This window comes from Barbatula barbatula (assembly GCF_947034865.1).
Source record: "Barbatula barbatula genome assembly, chromosome: 21".
Classification (NCBI taxonomy): domain Eukaryota; kingdom Metazoa; phylum Chordata; class Actinopteri; order Cypriniformes; family Nemacheilidae; genus Barbatula; species Barbatula barbatula.
In genome coordinates, this window is record NC_136784.1 from 8,475,907 (window position 1) to 8,494,047 (window position 18,141).

The 18,141-nt window shown below is 38.2% G+C and overlaps 1 protein-coding gene across 2 annotated transcripts in view; it reads left to right on the forward strand.

Annotated features, from left to right (window-relative positions):
• trioa (trio Rho guanine nucleotide exchange factor a) overlaps positions 1–18,141 on the forward strand; it is a 70,439-nt gene that overhangs the window by 4,748 nt on the left and 47,550 nt on the right. For both annotated transcript variants that reach the window (XM_079484010.1, XM_079484011.1), the window contains exon 2: positions 7,276–7,326. In XM_079484010.1, the coding sequence (XP_079340136.1) occupies positions 7,276–7,326 (51 nt within the window). The remainder of the gene's footprint in view (positions 1–7,275; positions 7,327–18,141) is intronic.

The window sequence follows — 18,141 nt, forward strand, 5'->3', positions numbered from 1 at the left end:
ACAATCCTGGAATGTTTGAAACCTTAATTTCTTTTCAACTAATCTTAGATGACAACAGGGGTGAGTAAAGTATCATGAAAATGTATGTTGAAAGTGAACAATTCCTTTAAGAGCTTGACTCAGATTTGCTCTGCTTTGACAGAAAGTATGTGAGAGTGGTTTTTGTTTTTTGCTTCCGTCATGTTGGCCTAGTTCCTCAGTCAGCCATCGGCTCCAGCACAAGGCCCTAAGGATTTATCCCAGTGCTTGGGGTCAGTTGCTCGGGTATCACTGTTCTCTCGTTTCTGCTTTCAGTTCGGTCACTGGCCCAATGTGGCTATCTTGTACTGCTTTGTTGACTTTACTGTATCTTACAATTATAGTATGGTATGTTTTTTTTAGCAAGTGGACAGCAGCTCTCTTTTCTTTCATTTTCTTGATTTTTGGTGTAATGCCTGATGTGATGCCTAGTTGTCAAAACTTGACCCAAAAATATATATTTTCATCCAATAAAATAATTTGTTGATGTCATTCACAACCAGTATATGACTCTTTCTTCTGTGAAACATAACATATATGTTTATAAACGTGACCCTGGACCACAAAACCAGTCTTAAGACGGGAACATTTTTAGTAATAGCCAAAAATAAATGTTATGGGTCAAAATGATCGATTTTGCCAAACATATTTGAATATTAAGTAAAGATTATGTTCGATGAAGATATTTAGTAAATTTCCTACTGCAAATTTTAGGGGTGGGATGACAGCCGACTGGTCTCGCAAGAACACAATTTCCTTTTGCAATTGGCATGGTGGCGTGTTGGGCTCGAAATTTAAACCATTTTAGTCGCATAGGCTCCCTAAGTTTAACTTTGCGACTTGAATATATATATATTTTTAGGAGCATTTGTGTGAGTGCACATTTTGTGTGTTCATTACTGTGTTTTCACCCATATGTAGTTTTAACTGTTTCTCAGAAGGCTATGAGGATTCAATCAGTGGAGTAAGGAGGATTGACATTGTGATATGATCGCCACCTCTGCTAACTCGAGCACTATACAAAATCATATAGAGGAAACGACCACAGTTCTTCATTAAAAGCTACTCCTGTTAAGAAAACAAAGCATTCATTTTGCTCAATAACTGCTTGTCATTTGAGTTTGTGTCAAAACATATTGTTTATTGCTGCATAATATAATTAATTAAAATAGAAGTTTAATTCAGCTCATTTAGCTTGACCCTTAAGTCTGGTTTTGTTGTCCAGGGTCACAAATGTCTTAGTGGTTTTGTAGTCAATGTGGGCCAATGTTTGGTTTGAATCTGTCTTCTAAAACTCTTCGAAGATACAAAGTATGCAGTACTATTCTATAGGTACTCAAGATTAATAGGACATTGGGAGCACATTAATAGGACACTCATCACATAACATTGCTTAGTTTGAGTCGGGTATAAATGAAAGTTATGACTTGCGTTTAGTGAGTGAGTCAGCTGTTTATTCAATAACTGCTCTGACTGATTGACAGCCTGACTGAGAACCAGTTCATAAGAGTCATTTGAAAGTGAATCAGACAACACTAGTCACATCGTACTTTTATGGTATGTGCCGTGTGAACTATGACCATTGTTTTTGCAGTACCCTTTACTAGGGCTTCTCGATTATGACACATCATAATCCTGATGATTTCGGCCAATATTGAGATCCCGACTATTTAACACGATTACTCATTAACCCTTAAAACGACATTTACAAAATAAATGTTAAGAAATAGCACTGCTGAACCACTGTAAAGGAAAGGTGTGCGCTGTGGATTTATACTACAAGAAACGAGAGGATCCTTGCAAAATGGAATGCGGCACAAAAATCGTTTACCTCGATTATTTTGTTTTTGTAATCGATGAAGGCTAAAATTGACGATTAGGATTAACTTTCGGTTAATTGAGCCCTTCTCTTTACCCAAGGATGTTACATGAAGCCTTTCCCTATGATGATAGTAAAGTGCTTTGAATAAGTGTGTCAGCTAACTGACAATTAGACAGGCCTATAATGACAAATGCTACAAGGTGAGGGTGTTCCCAGGAGAGTTTCTTTGAACGGGGAATCCTTCAAGACTCTAGAAAGATGTGCATTATTTATAGATTAACCCGGAACTTGGTCAATATAGAGAAATTAGATCTTTCTCCTGTCTGCTAAATGTGGCATTCATTTGCAACCATAATGAAGTGAAGTGTGATTTTGAACAATTGTTTCGTCCGGACATGTTGACCTGCATAATAATACGAGTTAGTTTTTCTCTTCTTTTTTCCGATCCTCTCCTGGGGCTTGTTTAAAACGATGCTATAATGAGCTCTAATCTGACTGCAGACACTTGATCTCAAAGCAGAAGTCTCATTTGGGGGAAGTTTGTGAGTGCCGAATTGAAGGCATGAATGAATCATGCTGAAATCCATATAGCTGGGCATGTCCTCATTATTTAAACATGAGTCGGGTTCCTGTTTTTGAGAGCAAGATGTCATTGGTCATAAAATCTGTCAGTGGGTTTTCCTATGCCGGTTTAAGTGTTCTTTAGTTCGTGAGTAATTATAGATCGTTATTACATTTTAAGTAATATTTGTGGCATTCTTGTATTGTTTTTGGTGAGGACAGTAGAGAGACATTATTTATTTTATTGATACGTGTTTTAGGGTTTTTTGATAGGGTATCCTGTACCAAAAGGTTACAGTGGTTCATTCTCGCTTGTCATGAAGCATCATATCACGCATAAGGTATAGGTAAAGAATAGTGAGACAGAGAGATAGAGAGAGAGAGCGACAGACAGGAAAGGGATGGAGATTGTCAAAATAGATCATAGAATGAGAGCAGGGGGATGGGGAGCTCTCTCTCTCTCTCTCTCTCTCTCTCTCCTTGACATTTTGGAAGTCAGAATTGTAATTGTTTGTACCTAGAAACGTATTTGGAGATGTTTACCTATACTGTAGTTTCATGTAGTAATGTAGTAGTCCTAATGAGGTGAATTCTCTTTATTTGACTCTGAGCTTCATCTTCCTAGATCGCTTACAGTTATGTAGCGGTAATAAAATGGACTAAAATGTATATTAAGTTTAGGATAATTTCTGTTTTTATTGACTGTTTTCATTGCCATGTTTAATATCACAGTTTACACAGTTTATTCACATTTTTTTCACTCATTAAATGTATTGTTTTTTCGGTTTAACTTGAACCATTCCTGCTTCTCAGTAACAGAGAGCATAGCTGCATTTTTCACACTTTGATGCACACTCAGTTTGCGTCATGCATGCTCTGTGCCATGCTTTCTGTCTCCTAGCAAAGAATATTTACTGCGCCACATCAGACTTCTGGCTGCTTGTCCATGGAGACCTATAAAAGACCAATGATGAGCACCTGAAGATCGATTGTTCTTGTGTTTTATTCAATTAAAAGTTTGTCTTGTTTATACATTTTTAGTTTGAATACATTTGAATAAGCTACATCTTGACTATTGTTATAGAATACTTCCTTGGTTGTATGCTGTGCTTCTTCAGCCTTATATTGAAAGGACAACTTGACAAAACCAAGCATATTTTTTAAGCCCTTGGCTAAGGTAACTTTTATTCCATAACTTTATAGATTTAAACTTTAAAGAGTGATAAAGTGAACAAAAACCTTATATTTCAAAGTCCCTTTTTCTGTCCCTTTCCCTTTTTAACTTGTGCTTTGAATCTGCATTTGAATAATTATTGCAAAGTAGAAGTCATTGCTGATACTTATCAAACTTCTTTAAGACTGCAAGTTTAACACACATGGAATCTGCAGACCTTACCAATTCTTTTTACAAAGAAATATTTCACCTAACAATATTCATTCTTTCATCATTTTTTTCCCTCATGTTGTTCAAAATCAATTTTCTCTGTTCAACACAAAAGAAGATATTTTGATAAATGTGTCAATGGGGTCCAATGTTGTCTGGTTACCAGCGTTCTTCAAAAATCTTCTTTTGTGTTCTGCAGAAGAAAGTGAAATAGCTTAGGACCCTATATTATTCAAGAATTTAAATTTTTGGGTGAACCCTCCTCTTTTAATGGAAGATTTGCTAAATGTCTTTCGACGTGGGGAAATGTATTAAATGGAGCTGAGAGTCTTATTGTTAACTAAAACATATTAAATTAGCCTTAATTTAAAGAGTTTTTAGGGAAATGTAGAGCTTTTAGTCATTACCAGCTAAAAGTAAAGTATTTAAAGACTGAGGTCATACAAATATGTAAGACTCAATGCCCAGCATAACCTTCATAATATCAGACATCAAGACATTAAAGCGTTTGAGCTCTCAGATTTGGTGGTTGAGTTTCATCTAATTACACCATAGGGAAATATGTGTGTTATAGAGATCTGACCGATGTTGCTATTGGCTAAGATAGGTTTCCCGGACAGCTCAGTGTAGATCAGAGTGTCTAAAGCTGTGAAACCGACCTATAAACCTTACTCTGGTTGATATTTTTTCATTGCTGATGCATCATACGGTGATGAGAAACCCTTTTCTTCTCAAACTCATGATTCATGTACAAGTCAATGATTGATGCGAATCCGTACAAACAGGAGGGCCGATCACAAAGAGTGGGCTTGTTTTAATTTGCGTGGTAAGAAAGTGGCAGAGCTGTGGGTCGCAGGAAAGACACGTGGGCCTGAATCACTGCGGCTCGTTTCTTTTGTTCTCCTCTGGCTCAGAGTAGAGGGGCTTTCGGATCTGACTAAAGTTGTAGACATTTACCAGGCTCACAAACATATGAACACTGACGCACGCATTTGCTGTCGCTGATAAAGCGCTCGACCTTGTTTGTGTATCTGTGTGGCTTTGTATCTCCTGTGAATGTGGATATTTGTATTGTGTGAGTCTTTGTACGTCACATGCCCGTTTCCTGCTTGGTCGCACCAAACGGAAAGAAGTGACCTCACAACAACCCCACACTCAACCCTCTGTGTGTTTGTATGCTTTTCAATAATGCCATGTTTTGTGGCTTTGTAAGATTAAAATGACACTTGTATCATGTTAGTTACAATTTTGTTACCTTTTTTTGGTTGTTGAGGGGACGAGGGGTCTTCGCTGGGGATTTGGAACGAAAGTACAAATAATTTTTTTCCTGAGAGTGGATTTGAACCAGGCCTTTTCCACTGTGTCCGCTAAGCTTATCTTTCCTTATTTGGACTGGAATAGTGAGCTTGATCTTAGCAGACTTGTAATCGGTTGCCTTCGGTTTATTTTTATGCACCGGGCTCGTGGGCTGTTCATGTTTTGTGATTTTTGGCAAGTTTCTGTGTTTTCAAATGTGAGGGAACTATTGAAATGGACGATTCGTCTTTACCACCTCATGTTAAATCACCCGTTCAGCTAGCACTCTTGTACATGAACCTTGTTGTATGTAAACACACTGTTCTGTAAACTGTTTTCGGTATCTGAATTGGATTTAGGAGAGGCATGTCATGTGGTCGAAGTACTCATGTAAGCGTTGAACACGTTAAGTGTTGCACTCGTGAATAACCGTGTCAGGCATGCGCTTGGCATCACAACTATGTCCTGCGTGTTTATATTTGGTCCCTCGTCTCTCTTTAGCCTCCCTTTGCTTCTGTTCTCTCCATTTAGGATGGAACATTGAATAAAAATGTACGCTGAATCTGATGATGTATTTGTTATAGTTTGCATACATTGCATTCCTCATTTATAAATCACTGGATAGAAGTGTCTGCTACATGAATATATTCAAACGGTAAACGCATTTTTTTAAAGTGTTAAATCTACTATTCCAGTTAAAGATATTGGTGAGAGATGGGAGGGATTGGGCAGTTTTTGAAATATTATAGGAATAGTTCACCTTCAAAATAAAAATCCTGTCTTCATTTACTCAACCTGTTGTCTTATTAAATCTGTATGATTTTCATTCTTCTACAAAACACAAAAGAATACGTTTTGAAAATGTTGGTAACCAAAAACCGTTGATCCCCATTGACTTATATTGTATCGACACAAAACCAATGCAAGTCAATGGGGACCAACGGTTTTCTGTTGCCAACATTTTCCTAAATATCTTCTTTTTGGCAATATTCAATGCATCCTTAATTTTTTTTTAATCCGTTCGATGCCATCAGGGATGCATAAATTACAGCACGTCACTTTTCAGTTGTGTCTTATGTTGAAAGAGGTTGTGAGTGGAATGGAGAGGGCGTTCTCTGCCTCAGATCCTCTGATTAAACCGACCCTTATCTGTCAACAAGTCCCCTGTTTCCCTCCCCCACCTGCCTGCCAGCCCACCACACGATACATGCTGTAAGGCTTTGCTACACCTACAGCCCAGATGCATGACTCCAACATACACAAACATATAGACCTTTCCGAGAAGCGCATTGTTAACATACCTGTTGAGCAATGTACTGAGAAAGACTATGTCCTGTGTATGGTTGGGCGTAATTGCATCCACTGTTAAAGATGAAGCATGCTATTTCTCAGCATCTAGCATCACTACATGTTATTGGCCTGTGATCTAGTTGACCCAAAAATGAAATTCTCTCATAATTAACTCACCCTATTGAAATACTAAATCTGTATGACTTTTTCTCTTCTGCAGAACTCGGAATAAGATGAAGAATGTTGGTAAACTAACAATATTGCCCCTTCTTTTACTTCATTTGCACAGACGCAAAACATTGCGACATTTCTCAAAAATATATTTTGTGTTCCACAGAGTCATATACAGATTTTAAACAACATGTTAATTTTGGAACGGGTAAATCTTTGACTGAATTTTGTTTGTGTGAACTATCCCTTTAAGTTTTTTTTAGCCTGACAGGAGGACGTTTCAGCCTTATGTCTTGTTCAGTCTTATTGCACACCCTGTCTTTTGTAGCCCTACCCTCACATGCTTCATATTTTGCCTGTAAGCATGTGTCTACATGCAGTGTGCCAATAACACTTCTTTTTGCCTCCTTGTAAAACAAAAGCTCCCATGATTCCCATCCGTCTGGCCGTGTGTGTGTGTGTGTGTGTCTAAACCTAGAGGTCATTATGCTGGATTTGTCTTGTACCTAGTTACTAGAGCCCATACTATTAGCTTAACCTCCATGTCAACTGCAGCATGTTTTAGGGTCACTGGAGCTGTTGAACAGGTGCTAGTCATTCAAATATTAGACACTATAATAAACATAGGCGCACATTGCAAATTAAAACGAGTCTAATAACTATACACCGTCATAATGTGACTATAAAAATGTTTTTGTACATCCTTCTGACTCGTCTCTTTTTTCCTCCATAGATTGCACAAATTCAAAAGGTGAGCCCAAAGGAGTCTCCAATCAGATTACAGGTAAAGCACTTAAAATTTATATTCTAACTTACTATTGACAATACATGACTTGTATCCTTCACTCTGATTGGCCTAGAAGTTTCATAACAACCTCTAAAACCTTTTACTTTCCACATCTCATTGGCTGTTTGCTTTCACCTGTGCCCTCCCGTCTCGCCTTTGTTTGTTTTGTCTCAATATTATTATGAGAGGAGAGACTTCTTTGAGGGTCTGAGTTGAATGTTTTGACTGGATGTCTCTTTCTGGGATCGAAATACTGCTAACATCATGTCTGCTGGATAAACATCAAAAACGGTGAAAGTGTGTGACGGGGTGTGTGCGTGCGCTGGCTACCAATATGCTGGCTCATTCGAATGGTAAAAGGATTGAGCGCAGTTGTTTTATCCTTGGCTTGAACCCTGACGCTGCAGAATAACTTCTGGCTGATTGTAGATCAGGCTTCACGCTTATTCCATTGTCCACTGATATAAACCCTGTCCTTTTTTGTCCATGCCTCGTCCGGCTCACCAGCCCCTCGGCTGTTGGAAACCCTGATAGGGAGCATATGTTGTGTATCATACACATTCCTTACATGTCTGACATGACTTTAAGTCAGGAAATCTCTGCTCGCAGAGCCACAGAAATGTTGACAGTTCACACTTGTGAGGTTAAAATGAACCACATGTGCGCAATAGGGAGGAATCTGCGAGTGTTTGGAGAGCAAAGCATCCAGCAGTTCAATGATGAGCACTTTAATGACTGTGAGGGAGGTTTTACAACCTTCAAGTATGCTTCTCAAAATATTCAGTCTATATTGCAAGCTATATATATATATATATATAGACAGACGCACACACACACACACACACACACACACATATACATCACGCACGCAAGCACACACACACACATATACAGCACGCACGCACGCACACGCACGCACACACACACTAGTCTGGAGGTACTATAAAGTTCTATAATGTGAATTATACTCCTTGCGTTCACAATAACGTTTTTGTCTCTCATCTCACAGATATGAATACGAATATAGGTTTTCAGCTCAAACATGCAAATAAAACCTGAAAATGGGGCATGCATGCATGGCTATGTTGAGAATGATATACTAGTGTAGTTTATGCTTTGTACCGTGAGCTATACTGTATGCTGCCTACTATTTTTAAAGCTAAACAGTGGGATAAGTTTACATGCCTGAAACGGTATACACTATGGCATGGCAGGTATTTAAACAAATAGTATTGAAGTATTGTCATGACTTGACCTCATTTCATCGCATGGCTGCCCTGTTGTCATCTTAAAACATTTTTTTTCAATTTATTACATGGTTATGAAGTTCAACCAAGCAATGAATTTATGGAAAATATGTCTATATGATGTATATATAGACCACTTTGCAAAATGTAAACATGGTCCCGGAGCACTTATGGTATTATAAAATTTTTTCCTACGTGTTTTTAAGATTATGTCTGTTTTTATATTGTGTTTTGTATTTATTGTGTTGTTGATTAGTTTTGTATGTGAGATTAATATCTATCACTACTGATTGACAACAAGGTTTTCTGAATTTTGAATCAAAGATATTCGTTTAGCATTTTGATTCGGTTAAAAATGGTCTGTCGGTTGTATTTTGTTCAAAGGTTTGTGTGGTGTTATAAAACGGGATGTGCTTCTGCACCAGCATTGTTTAAGTCTTCTGAAGGGGTCTATATGTTTGTTAATATGCATAAATGTATGTAGGCTATACACCTTAAATGTGTCCTATTGTGTGAACACTTTTTAAAAAATGAACAGTGAAGATAAATCTCTTATGTTTTTTTTATACATTTTATTCATGTAAAATAATATATTATTAACAGTTTGTTTTCAGATTTTTTCCCATGTCACACCATTGGAACCATGTACCGTATATTTGTCGAGTACCTTTATGTGGTTAGCTGTAGATTACATATAACAAATGAAGTTTGGAAAATTCTGAGAAATGTATACCGAAATGACATATGGCGCACAATATACATATTGCATAAGCCGTATGAGTATTCCGTTCTGAACATAGCCTGTGCATGTTTATAATTGTGGTCCTTGTTTATCTGAAGTAACAACAAAGATATCAGCTGTTTCAAAGGAATGTAAAAACAAAACCGTTTGCACACCACACACATACAATATTCATTGATGATTGGCTGGTGGAGGACCTGTCTCTTTGATAATTGGATAACCGTTTACTAGTTTGTGTCACCTCTCTCCGTCAGGCAGTTTTTAAACATTAACCTCATACATATATAAACCTAAAAAAGGAAAATATTTAATCAAAAATGGATTCCATAGAGATTTGACTGCGAATCAGACTTTACTAAAACACAGTTACCTGACAGACCCATGTTGTTTTAGTAATAAAGCGCAGACAGTTATCAATGTAGCAATATGGGCTATCACAAACACTCAGATGCATAAAGATTGCCTGGGTCCTGCAGCTGTGATTTCTTTAAATAGACATCATGACCCAGCCCATCTAAGACTCTTTGCCCCTCTCAGTACCCATAAAGCACATGACTGACAGATTCACAAACATGTGTTCATAGGCTGTTCAGATATCACACGGTTACAGGAGACCCCTGTCCAAAGAAGATAGGCCTGAATGAGACTTACAATGCTGTGCTTGTGGAACACCAGACTGAATAAGTCTGACTATAGAAGGAATACCTGTCTTTCTACACAACAAACTAGATTTTTGCTTTGTCTTGAAGGTAATGCATGTGGTTCACTGCCATGATGCTGTGGGGTTTTGGTAGGAGGTGACATGGATGTTGCAAAGGTTTGCCAGATGTTGTTGGTGATAACAAAATAGTCTATATTGTCTCTGTACTGTTCCAATCGCTTGATTTGGCTTGGACCTATCCTTTAATGCATGTTACATTTAGTTTTTTATGTGGTTGCCAGCGTGCTTATTTTTTTTGTGTTTGTGTTCATTTATTTACATGTGAATTCTGTCTTTTGTTGAATTAGGAAAAGCAATATTACAGCATAAAATACTTCATTGTTTAGGTTGGTTCACTGGTTTGTGGATTAGGGTTTAGTGTTGGCACTCATGTTGTGCTTTTAAGAATGTCTTTATTCATCTCTTTTTTTTATTGTAACGGTCATGATGTCAACAGCTAGCCCTGCTCAACGGACTCTGAGGAATTTCAGTAACGGAAAACATGGCCAGCCTGAAAGAGTCTTCAGTCGGCCTGCTTTTTTATGACTGGCTTGGAAATGTTTGGTGACATGCTGTCATGTTGGCTCATGGGGAATTTTCTTTTCCACAGTGTCGTTATTATTTCAAATTTAAGTTGTTTAAAAGATACTTTTGCTATTTGTCCCTCCCAGATCCTTATATGAGCATCAGGCTGTTGCGGAGGAAAGTCGGTTTGTAAGACATAATGATTTCCAGTTCTTTTGGTATTGGGCACCACATGGACAGGATTAAAATAGGACACTGCGAGATTTGGGTTAGAGGTGGCGTGTGTGAGGCGTTTATTATGCATGGGGAGTTGAGGGATGAGGGGGACTGAAAGACTTCATTAATGGATGATTTGGGGAGGACTGGTCGTATAGGTTGATAGAGGGATTTGTGTCTGGGGTGGTCTGAAGAGGAAGGGCTGGAGCTCAGATCTGTTATGTCATAGGTCAAGAACTATGAATGAGATTGATTGAAGAACTTAAGATACTGAGATTCAGTACCTTCTGAGTGCTGCTCTCAAGATAAGACAAGAAAAAAAGCTTGTAGGGTACATCGTATTCTAACTAATAGGGATGTAATGATTCCCTCAGCTCATGATGCGATTTGCGATACTGATCTCACGATACGGTTTATTTTAACAAAATAAGTTGAGAATAATTAGAATTGCCCACTTATTATTTCTTAAATGCCGCATAATGTTTTGTAAAGCAAAAATGTATGTTGTCAATTTACAAAACTAAGCTGCGAATTATAAACAAATCTGTGCTTTTCTTTGATTTTTTTACATTTAAGAAATATCAGTATATCCATGTTTTCGAAGTTTGTAGTAAACATCTGCTGTTTAAAACATGGATTGCGATTCATATTACATCTCAACAGACTTAAATCGTCACATCATGTTAAACTCTATTTTCAACCAGGTCGAGGTCAATCGTTTCATCCCTATTAACCAAGTGTGACATTTTCAATACTTGCAACAAAACTGTGGTTCTAGTTTTCATGTAATGTCAACCTGGACGTTGCAAGGAAACTGTCTAGTTAGTAATATTTCCATCGACGCACATGTAAAATGTAATTATTAGAGACATTTGTTTTGAATCATGACTGACTGTATAGTTCAAGTCTGTTTTTGCTCTCTCTCTATCTCTCTCTGAGGGGTTGTGTGTGTTGTGTGAGCTTCTGGTTTTCTGTACCCTGTTATTAGGGGGCCTGACCTCAGAGAGCTGGCAGGGAGCAGCCAGATGAGAGAGCAACATCAAATGATCCCCGACATTGTGAACTCGCATGGAAAAACAGATGGATTTGACATGTAAAGATGTTTTCCCTTTAGAAATTATATGATTTGCATATATATTTGATGTGTGCTCCTTTTATACCCGCGTGTCTGGTGAGTTGGTAAGCGTGTGCGTGTGAATGAAGCAATAAGGGGAAGAAACGTTTAATTTGAGTATAGAAAGATAATTTGAGTATAGAAAGATGCAGGTTTCTTCCACCCCTAAGTATTGTGGTGCTATCAAAATGTTTTATTTGAGTGTTGTCAAAAGCTTACCATCATTAGGGTGGGTGTTCAGTTTGTCCCACCAATAGTAGTTTGTGGGAATGTTTGAAGAATCTGTTTCCTGATTCAGTTTGGTGACACTAGTGGTCTTGAAATAACACACTTCACACACTCTGCAGAACATATAAAGGGAAAGCACAGAGCAGTTAACAGAACGTGAGAAACAATAGATTGAGGAAGATTTCAGTGAGAATGATGGATTACGAATAGTTTCTTTGTGATCTGAAGGTCTCTCAGTGTCGGGAAAGTGAAGGGCGATGGTGACACCCGCATTCATCACTGTCAACTCACTGTCACCAGATTGTTGTGTTTTCGTTCTTTGTTAATGCTTCTCTCTTGTCTATTACGGAGTGTCACACTTCATTTCATTATTTTCTTGTCGTCCAACTATGATGCCAGCATAAAACAAAGTTCATAACCCATTTCACTACCCTAATCTGAGATTTTGGTGAGGCGTAGGCCATTCATCAAATGTTAAGTTTGTGTAAAATTGAAATGCTCTTTATACAGATAATAGTTACTGACAGCTAGGCTATTGTTATCATCCTAATAATCTGTGGTTGTGTTCTATTAGCCTTCACTGCCAATAATGAGATGTCGTAATAATAATAATATGCAGTGGTAATAACCTATTGCATACAGGTATTTTGTATTTTTTTTTATTTGGCTTGAATTACAATTCAAGGGTGTTTTGAAGGGCAGATGAATGGATCAATATCTCTTCACCTCCTCTCCTTAGAGCAAATGATTCATCACAGAAGATCTGAAGAATTCTCACTCTTCCTTTCCCTAAAATATCCCAGGAATGTAGAATACAGGCCTGTCTCCATGGCAACAGAAGTTCAGAGAGGCTGTGTGGTCAGGATGGACTGTAAATACACTGTATTAATGTAGACGGCGTCTGTGGCAGTGGATATCTTTTATTTATGTTGTCGGTTTAAACACAATTTTAAAAGGTGATAGATTATTTACAGAGATGCAGTGTTACATAGAAGCCATAACATGTAACAACAAACATTTCACCTTTATACAATCTTGTGCAATATCTGCCTTTATCATGCAGTTGTTTTTTGTGTCTTCTGTACTCCCTTGAACAAAACGCAGCTTCTGCACTTAAGTGTCAATTTTAGTTTTCTGTCCATAGAGTAACACTGAAGTGCTATGAAATGTGTAACATGATGTCATTTTACACAGGAATGGCAAATTATTGAGATTTGAATAATCTGATGAGAAGCCAAAGTGCAGAATGTCAAAAATCCTTAAATCGTATTGGCGTACGTTTTGAATGGTGCTAGTTTATAGATGCAGACTTTAAGGCTTAAGGAGATGAACATTCATTTCACCCCTGGAATGTGTCAAACGTGTGTTATCTCATAAAGAGATAAATATAAAATTTCTTTGACACGCATTCCTTCCCAAATTCTCAAACATTTCCTTACGTCGTCCTCTTTATGTCCCTGTCTCTCTTTCTCTTGTTTAGACAGAAAAGTGATATAGGTCACAGTTCAAACATCACATATTTGGCAAATGTAAGCAGCTCATGTTGTTGTGGCTTGAAAAGGTTCAGACTGTGTTGGGTCTGGATGAGTGATTTCACTGAGATAAAACATGGCCACACACCAGGCAACGTTTGACCTTTTAATTTACTTTTAACGTGCGGTGTGTAAGCGTGCTCTGAACCTTTCCAAACCATCTGCTGAAGCAGAAGATCACTTTGTACTGCAGTTTTTAAAGTGAGCAGATCATCGTGAGTCATGTTATTCCCTGACCCACACATACATCTGGGCTCTAACTGAACTGAACGCAAGTATTGAAAGCCATTTACTTCCATTGTATGGCCACAAAACATTTCTCAAAAATCTTCTTTTGCGTTACATAAAAGAAAGAGGCATATACTGCTTTTGAACAACATGAGGGTGAATAAGTGATGACAGTATGTTTATTTTTAGGTGAACCATCCTTTTAAACATCACAGATACGGTATTTGAAATGGCTTTGTGTTGTAAAAAATGGTCAAATAAATTGTAAGGATGTAACATCCACCCCGCTCAGGCTGAACGCATTCTGTTTGTACAGTGTTAAGATTAGCAACAGTCCTTCTCTTTTATTTCCAGGGGATGCAACTGTTAGCTGGAGCTTATGCCAGCCCGCCCGGTCTCGGCTTAGTTTAGCAAGAATGCTATCTTTACGCAGAGCAAAACCATCGGTCACACCACGCTGGAATGTTTTTGCAGAACATTGAGGTGCTTTTAGGAGCTCATATGACCATCCAGGAGCCCTACAGACTCGTAGGGGAGTGAAGTGGGAGTGTCATACGTTGTATTCATGTACCTTCATTGTGGTCCTGTTGAAAATGGAGATTTGCCTTCCAGCTGGTGGAACGGCAATGTGGCATCACTTTTGGACAACCACAGGTGGCAGTATGCAAAGACGGGCAACACTGTGATTCAACTGCCAGGTATAGAATTGTACGCTATTCGTGGGAATGTTTGATAACATCCCACCATCTGTAGGCATTGTTCTCTATCATTTGAAACTGTGTGTGAGGGCTGTGTATTAGTTTAAACTGGGCATGTGATTAGCTTTGCACACCACACAATATCGTGTTTTCCAGAAGAAAAGAATACAAACTTTGTTTAAGACGAGGTTTGCTTACCTAGATCTGGTTAAGTGCAAGCACTTTGCATTTTCTTTTTGTATTTCATAATAGAAAATGTAACGCATGACATTACACAGGGCTAAACGATTTGTGTAAAAGCTTTCACGCTGTTGTTCAATGGATCAGTTGGGACATATTAAATATCATGTTTAATTTAACATCTTGCAAACAAACAGAACAGAAGCGAGAGCTCAGACCCCATGTGTTGCAATGAAACAAAGGAGTGAAAATGTGTGAGACATGCAGACAGTCTGTGAAAGAGGAGAAAAAAGAAATGACAGACTGATGTGGAGAGGAGAGCGGACAGGAATAGACGCTCTGTGTCTTCAGGGTGCAACTCGCCTCTATTTCTCTCTGCTGTGATGGAGACACTGGACCGCTATGGGGGTTGTGCTCGATTTAGCCTTGAGCAGGAGCAGACAACACAGGGGTAAGGATGACATCATATATATCTCTAAAATCTATATGAACACATCCACTCAGACGTCAGCAGAGCTAACAGGTCTGTGCTTTAAATAGACAAACAGGAGTGCACAACAAAAAGGTGACTATAGGGCCCGGGGCTAGAGTAACATTATCTCTTTTGACTAAAAGATGGGTTTTCCGAAAATTGTGAGTATGTGTAAGAAAAACCTTAATCTTTGAAATAAATTGCTATATATTAAATGTGTATCTTAGATCTGTTTGTTTAATCTTGCGTTAAAAATAGTATTAATTTAGAATTCTAGTTTCTTTCATCAAAATTAGTTCAAAATATAGATACAGTCATAATTATGATCACAATAAGCTGTTATAGTGTATTGTGTTGAATCATGAGTTGAGTGTGTCGACACAAAAGTAAAATGTAGCAAAAGTAAAAATCTAAACAACTGTGCAGGCAGACATAGTTGGATGTCTTATTGTTGAGCCACGAACCGATTCAAAAACATGATGAGACAAGATAATATGAACTCCCCACACATGGGTTATTTAAAGTGTCAAGACACAAGAATTCTCCTCTTTGTGTAGGATAATGGGAATGGAGAGCAACATCCACATTTAACAGTTTATAGTTGTGTATATGTGCTAAAGAGAAAGATGCTGATGTTGCTTTATGTATTCTGGCTCGCTTTTTTAAACTTTAGGTTATATGCAGTTCGGAACTGCACACGTGTGTGTCTCCGTCAGTATCATGAACTTTAAGCGTGTTTTGCTTTCCACATACGGCGACGTGGCATTTTCCCTCTTACCAGTCAGTCTATGCTTTCCAGTGGAGAACAGAGGTTGGAAGTGCTTCCTACCCACGATCACGTTACAGTAAGAAAAACAGGCTTTGTGTTCGTGCTAACAGACTATCCCGTTACCCTTCACGAACGCTGTTGATTGTATGCAAAGAGGTCAGCTGATGTGCGGACATCTAAGTGCACTTGAGTCTTGTGCACTACATGTTTCCCTGTTGTTCACTTGCTTTAGGATGTAAACAGTGTCAGCAGACAGGCGCGATGAGTCGTGTGAGGTCTTAGATTTATCATTGTAATACAAAAAGTCTGTAACCTTAAATTGTTGTGCCGGTTTTGATCTAAAACATAGCTTGATGTGTCAAAAATACATTGCGCCTTGTTAATACAATACAAAAATCTCATGTCACTTTTAATGAGAATGATTTATCACTTGACATTTTACCGTCTAGTCAGAACGCGGTGTAAAGCTCCACTGTGGTCACACTCCATATCCAGTCAGTCTGCCCTGATCACCCATCACATATCTAAGCCTCCAACCAGTGGCCTTCGTTTTGAAATCTAACCCGGTTCCGCAGGGTGACGGGTCAGGTCACATGGGTCACCTCCTTGAGATCAACCAGTCTCCTGAGCACCTCTGGTTAGTAGGCTAATTGCTGAGATTCAGACACAAGCTACACCCCAATGAAAAGCCAGGTCAACAGCGCTGAAGTGTTCTGACCTGACTTATGTGAGGTTAAAGGGTACATGTCTGGAAACGCCTAGTCTATATCTCTCTATATCCCGCTAGCAGGGCTTAATATATGCTAAGGCAGAGATTATACAGACAAGGAGTAACAAAAATGTCAAAATATATATTTTATACATTAATCAGTACTTCTTTTAACAACAGAACTAATGGATGATCAAGTATATTAATTAATTTACCCCCAGGTAAAATTATGCATACAATTCAATGTATTTACACATCGGATTGCTTTGTTTTATCAGCCTGTTCAAGCTGTAGCTGATATGCAAATGATTGAATGAAAAAATTGATCAAAAAACTGCTGATAAATATTGCTGGCGAGTTTCATGCGGTACATGTTCTTCAGCTAGCAAGCCTTAGTCAATACCGTCCGCGGCAGTGATGAAGATTAATTTGTCACATGTTCATTCAGCAGGACCGGGTCTGATTCGGAAATGAAGGGATGAACGGACTCATTTGTCTTGTGAGGCTGCTGGGAGGACTGTAGGTTCATTAATGGGTGTAATAATGTGGCCAGCGGCATGAGGGATTTGATTAGTGGTTGCTACACACAGGCACACATTCATTGAACCTTTGACCTCTGATCTCACCTGCGCTTCAGTCCAGCTTACGGTGTGGTGTAACTGTATAACTGGGGGAAGGGAAGTATATGAGGAGTTTTTGATCAAGTGTATATGCTGCCTGTCATGACATGGCAAATGAGTTTAGTTATCATTTACTATATTTTTGTTTTTTTTAATTTTTTTTAGGTTAAATGTTTTAAAATCTACATTAATTCAGTTTTGATCAGCCTGGCTGCTCTGCTGCCATCTATCTGCCTGAGAAGCAATGCTCTATTGCACCAATATGTGTGCTGTTTTATGGATTTTTATCACTTAAACAAAAGGGATAGTTCACCCAAACCTGAAAATTCTTTCATCATTTACTTGAAATGGAACACAAAAATATATTTGGAAGAATATCACATTCACTTCTATTTTATGGACCCAAAACCAATGCCAGTCAATGAGTACCGCAATTGTTCGGTTACAACAATCTTCAAAACATATTCTTTTGTGTTCTACTGAAGAAAGTAAGTCATACAGGTTTGAAATGACTAAGTAAATGATCGCAATGATTTTATTTTTTGGGTGAACTATCCCTTCAATATTAGTCTGGTTAGGCTTGGAGGAGCCTACCGATGTGTAGATGCATCCAATTCTTCCTCCAAGATGTTCAGATTTGATAAATTGACTTTAACTTCTAACCTTTTCAACTTGTCACAATAGAACGATACCCGTAAACCCTATTTTCCCTCAAAGCAATAAACAATCATTCAATATTCTTTTTCCTGCAGATTCTTTTTTCCCACAGACTGTGAATTCCCAACCACATTCTGAACTCCTCCAGCTCAGGGACTAGAATGACAGATTTTTC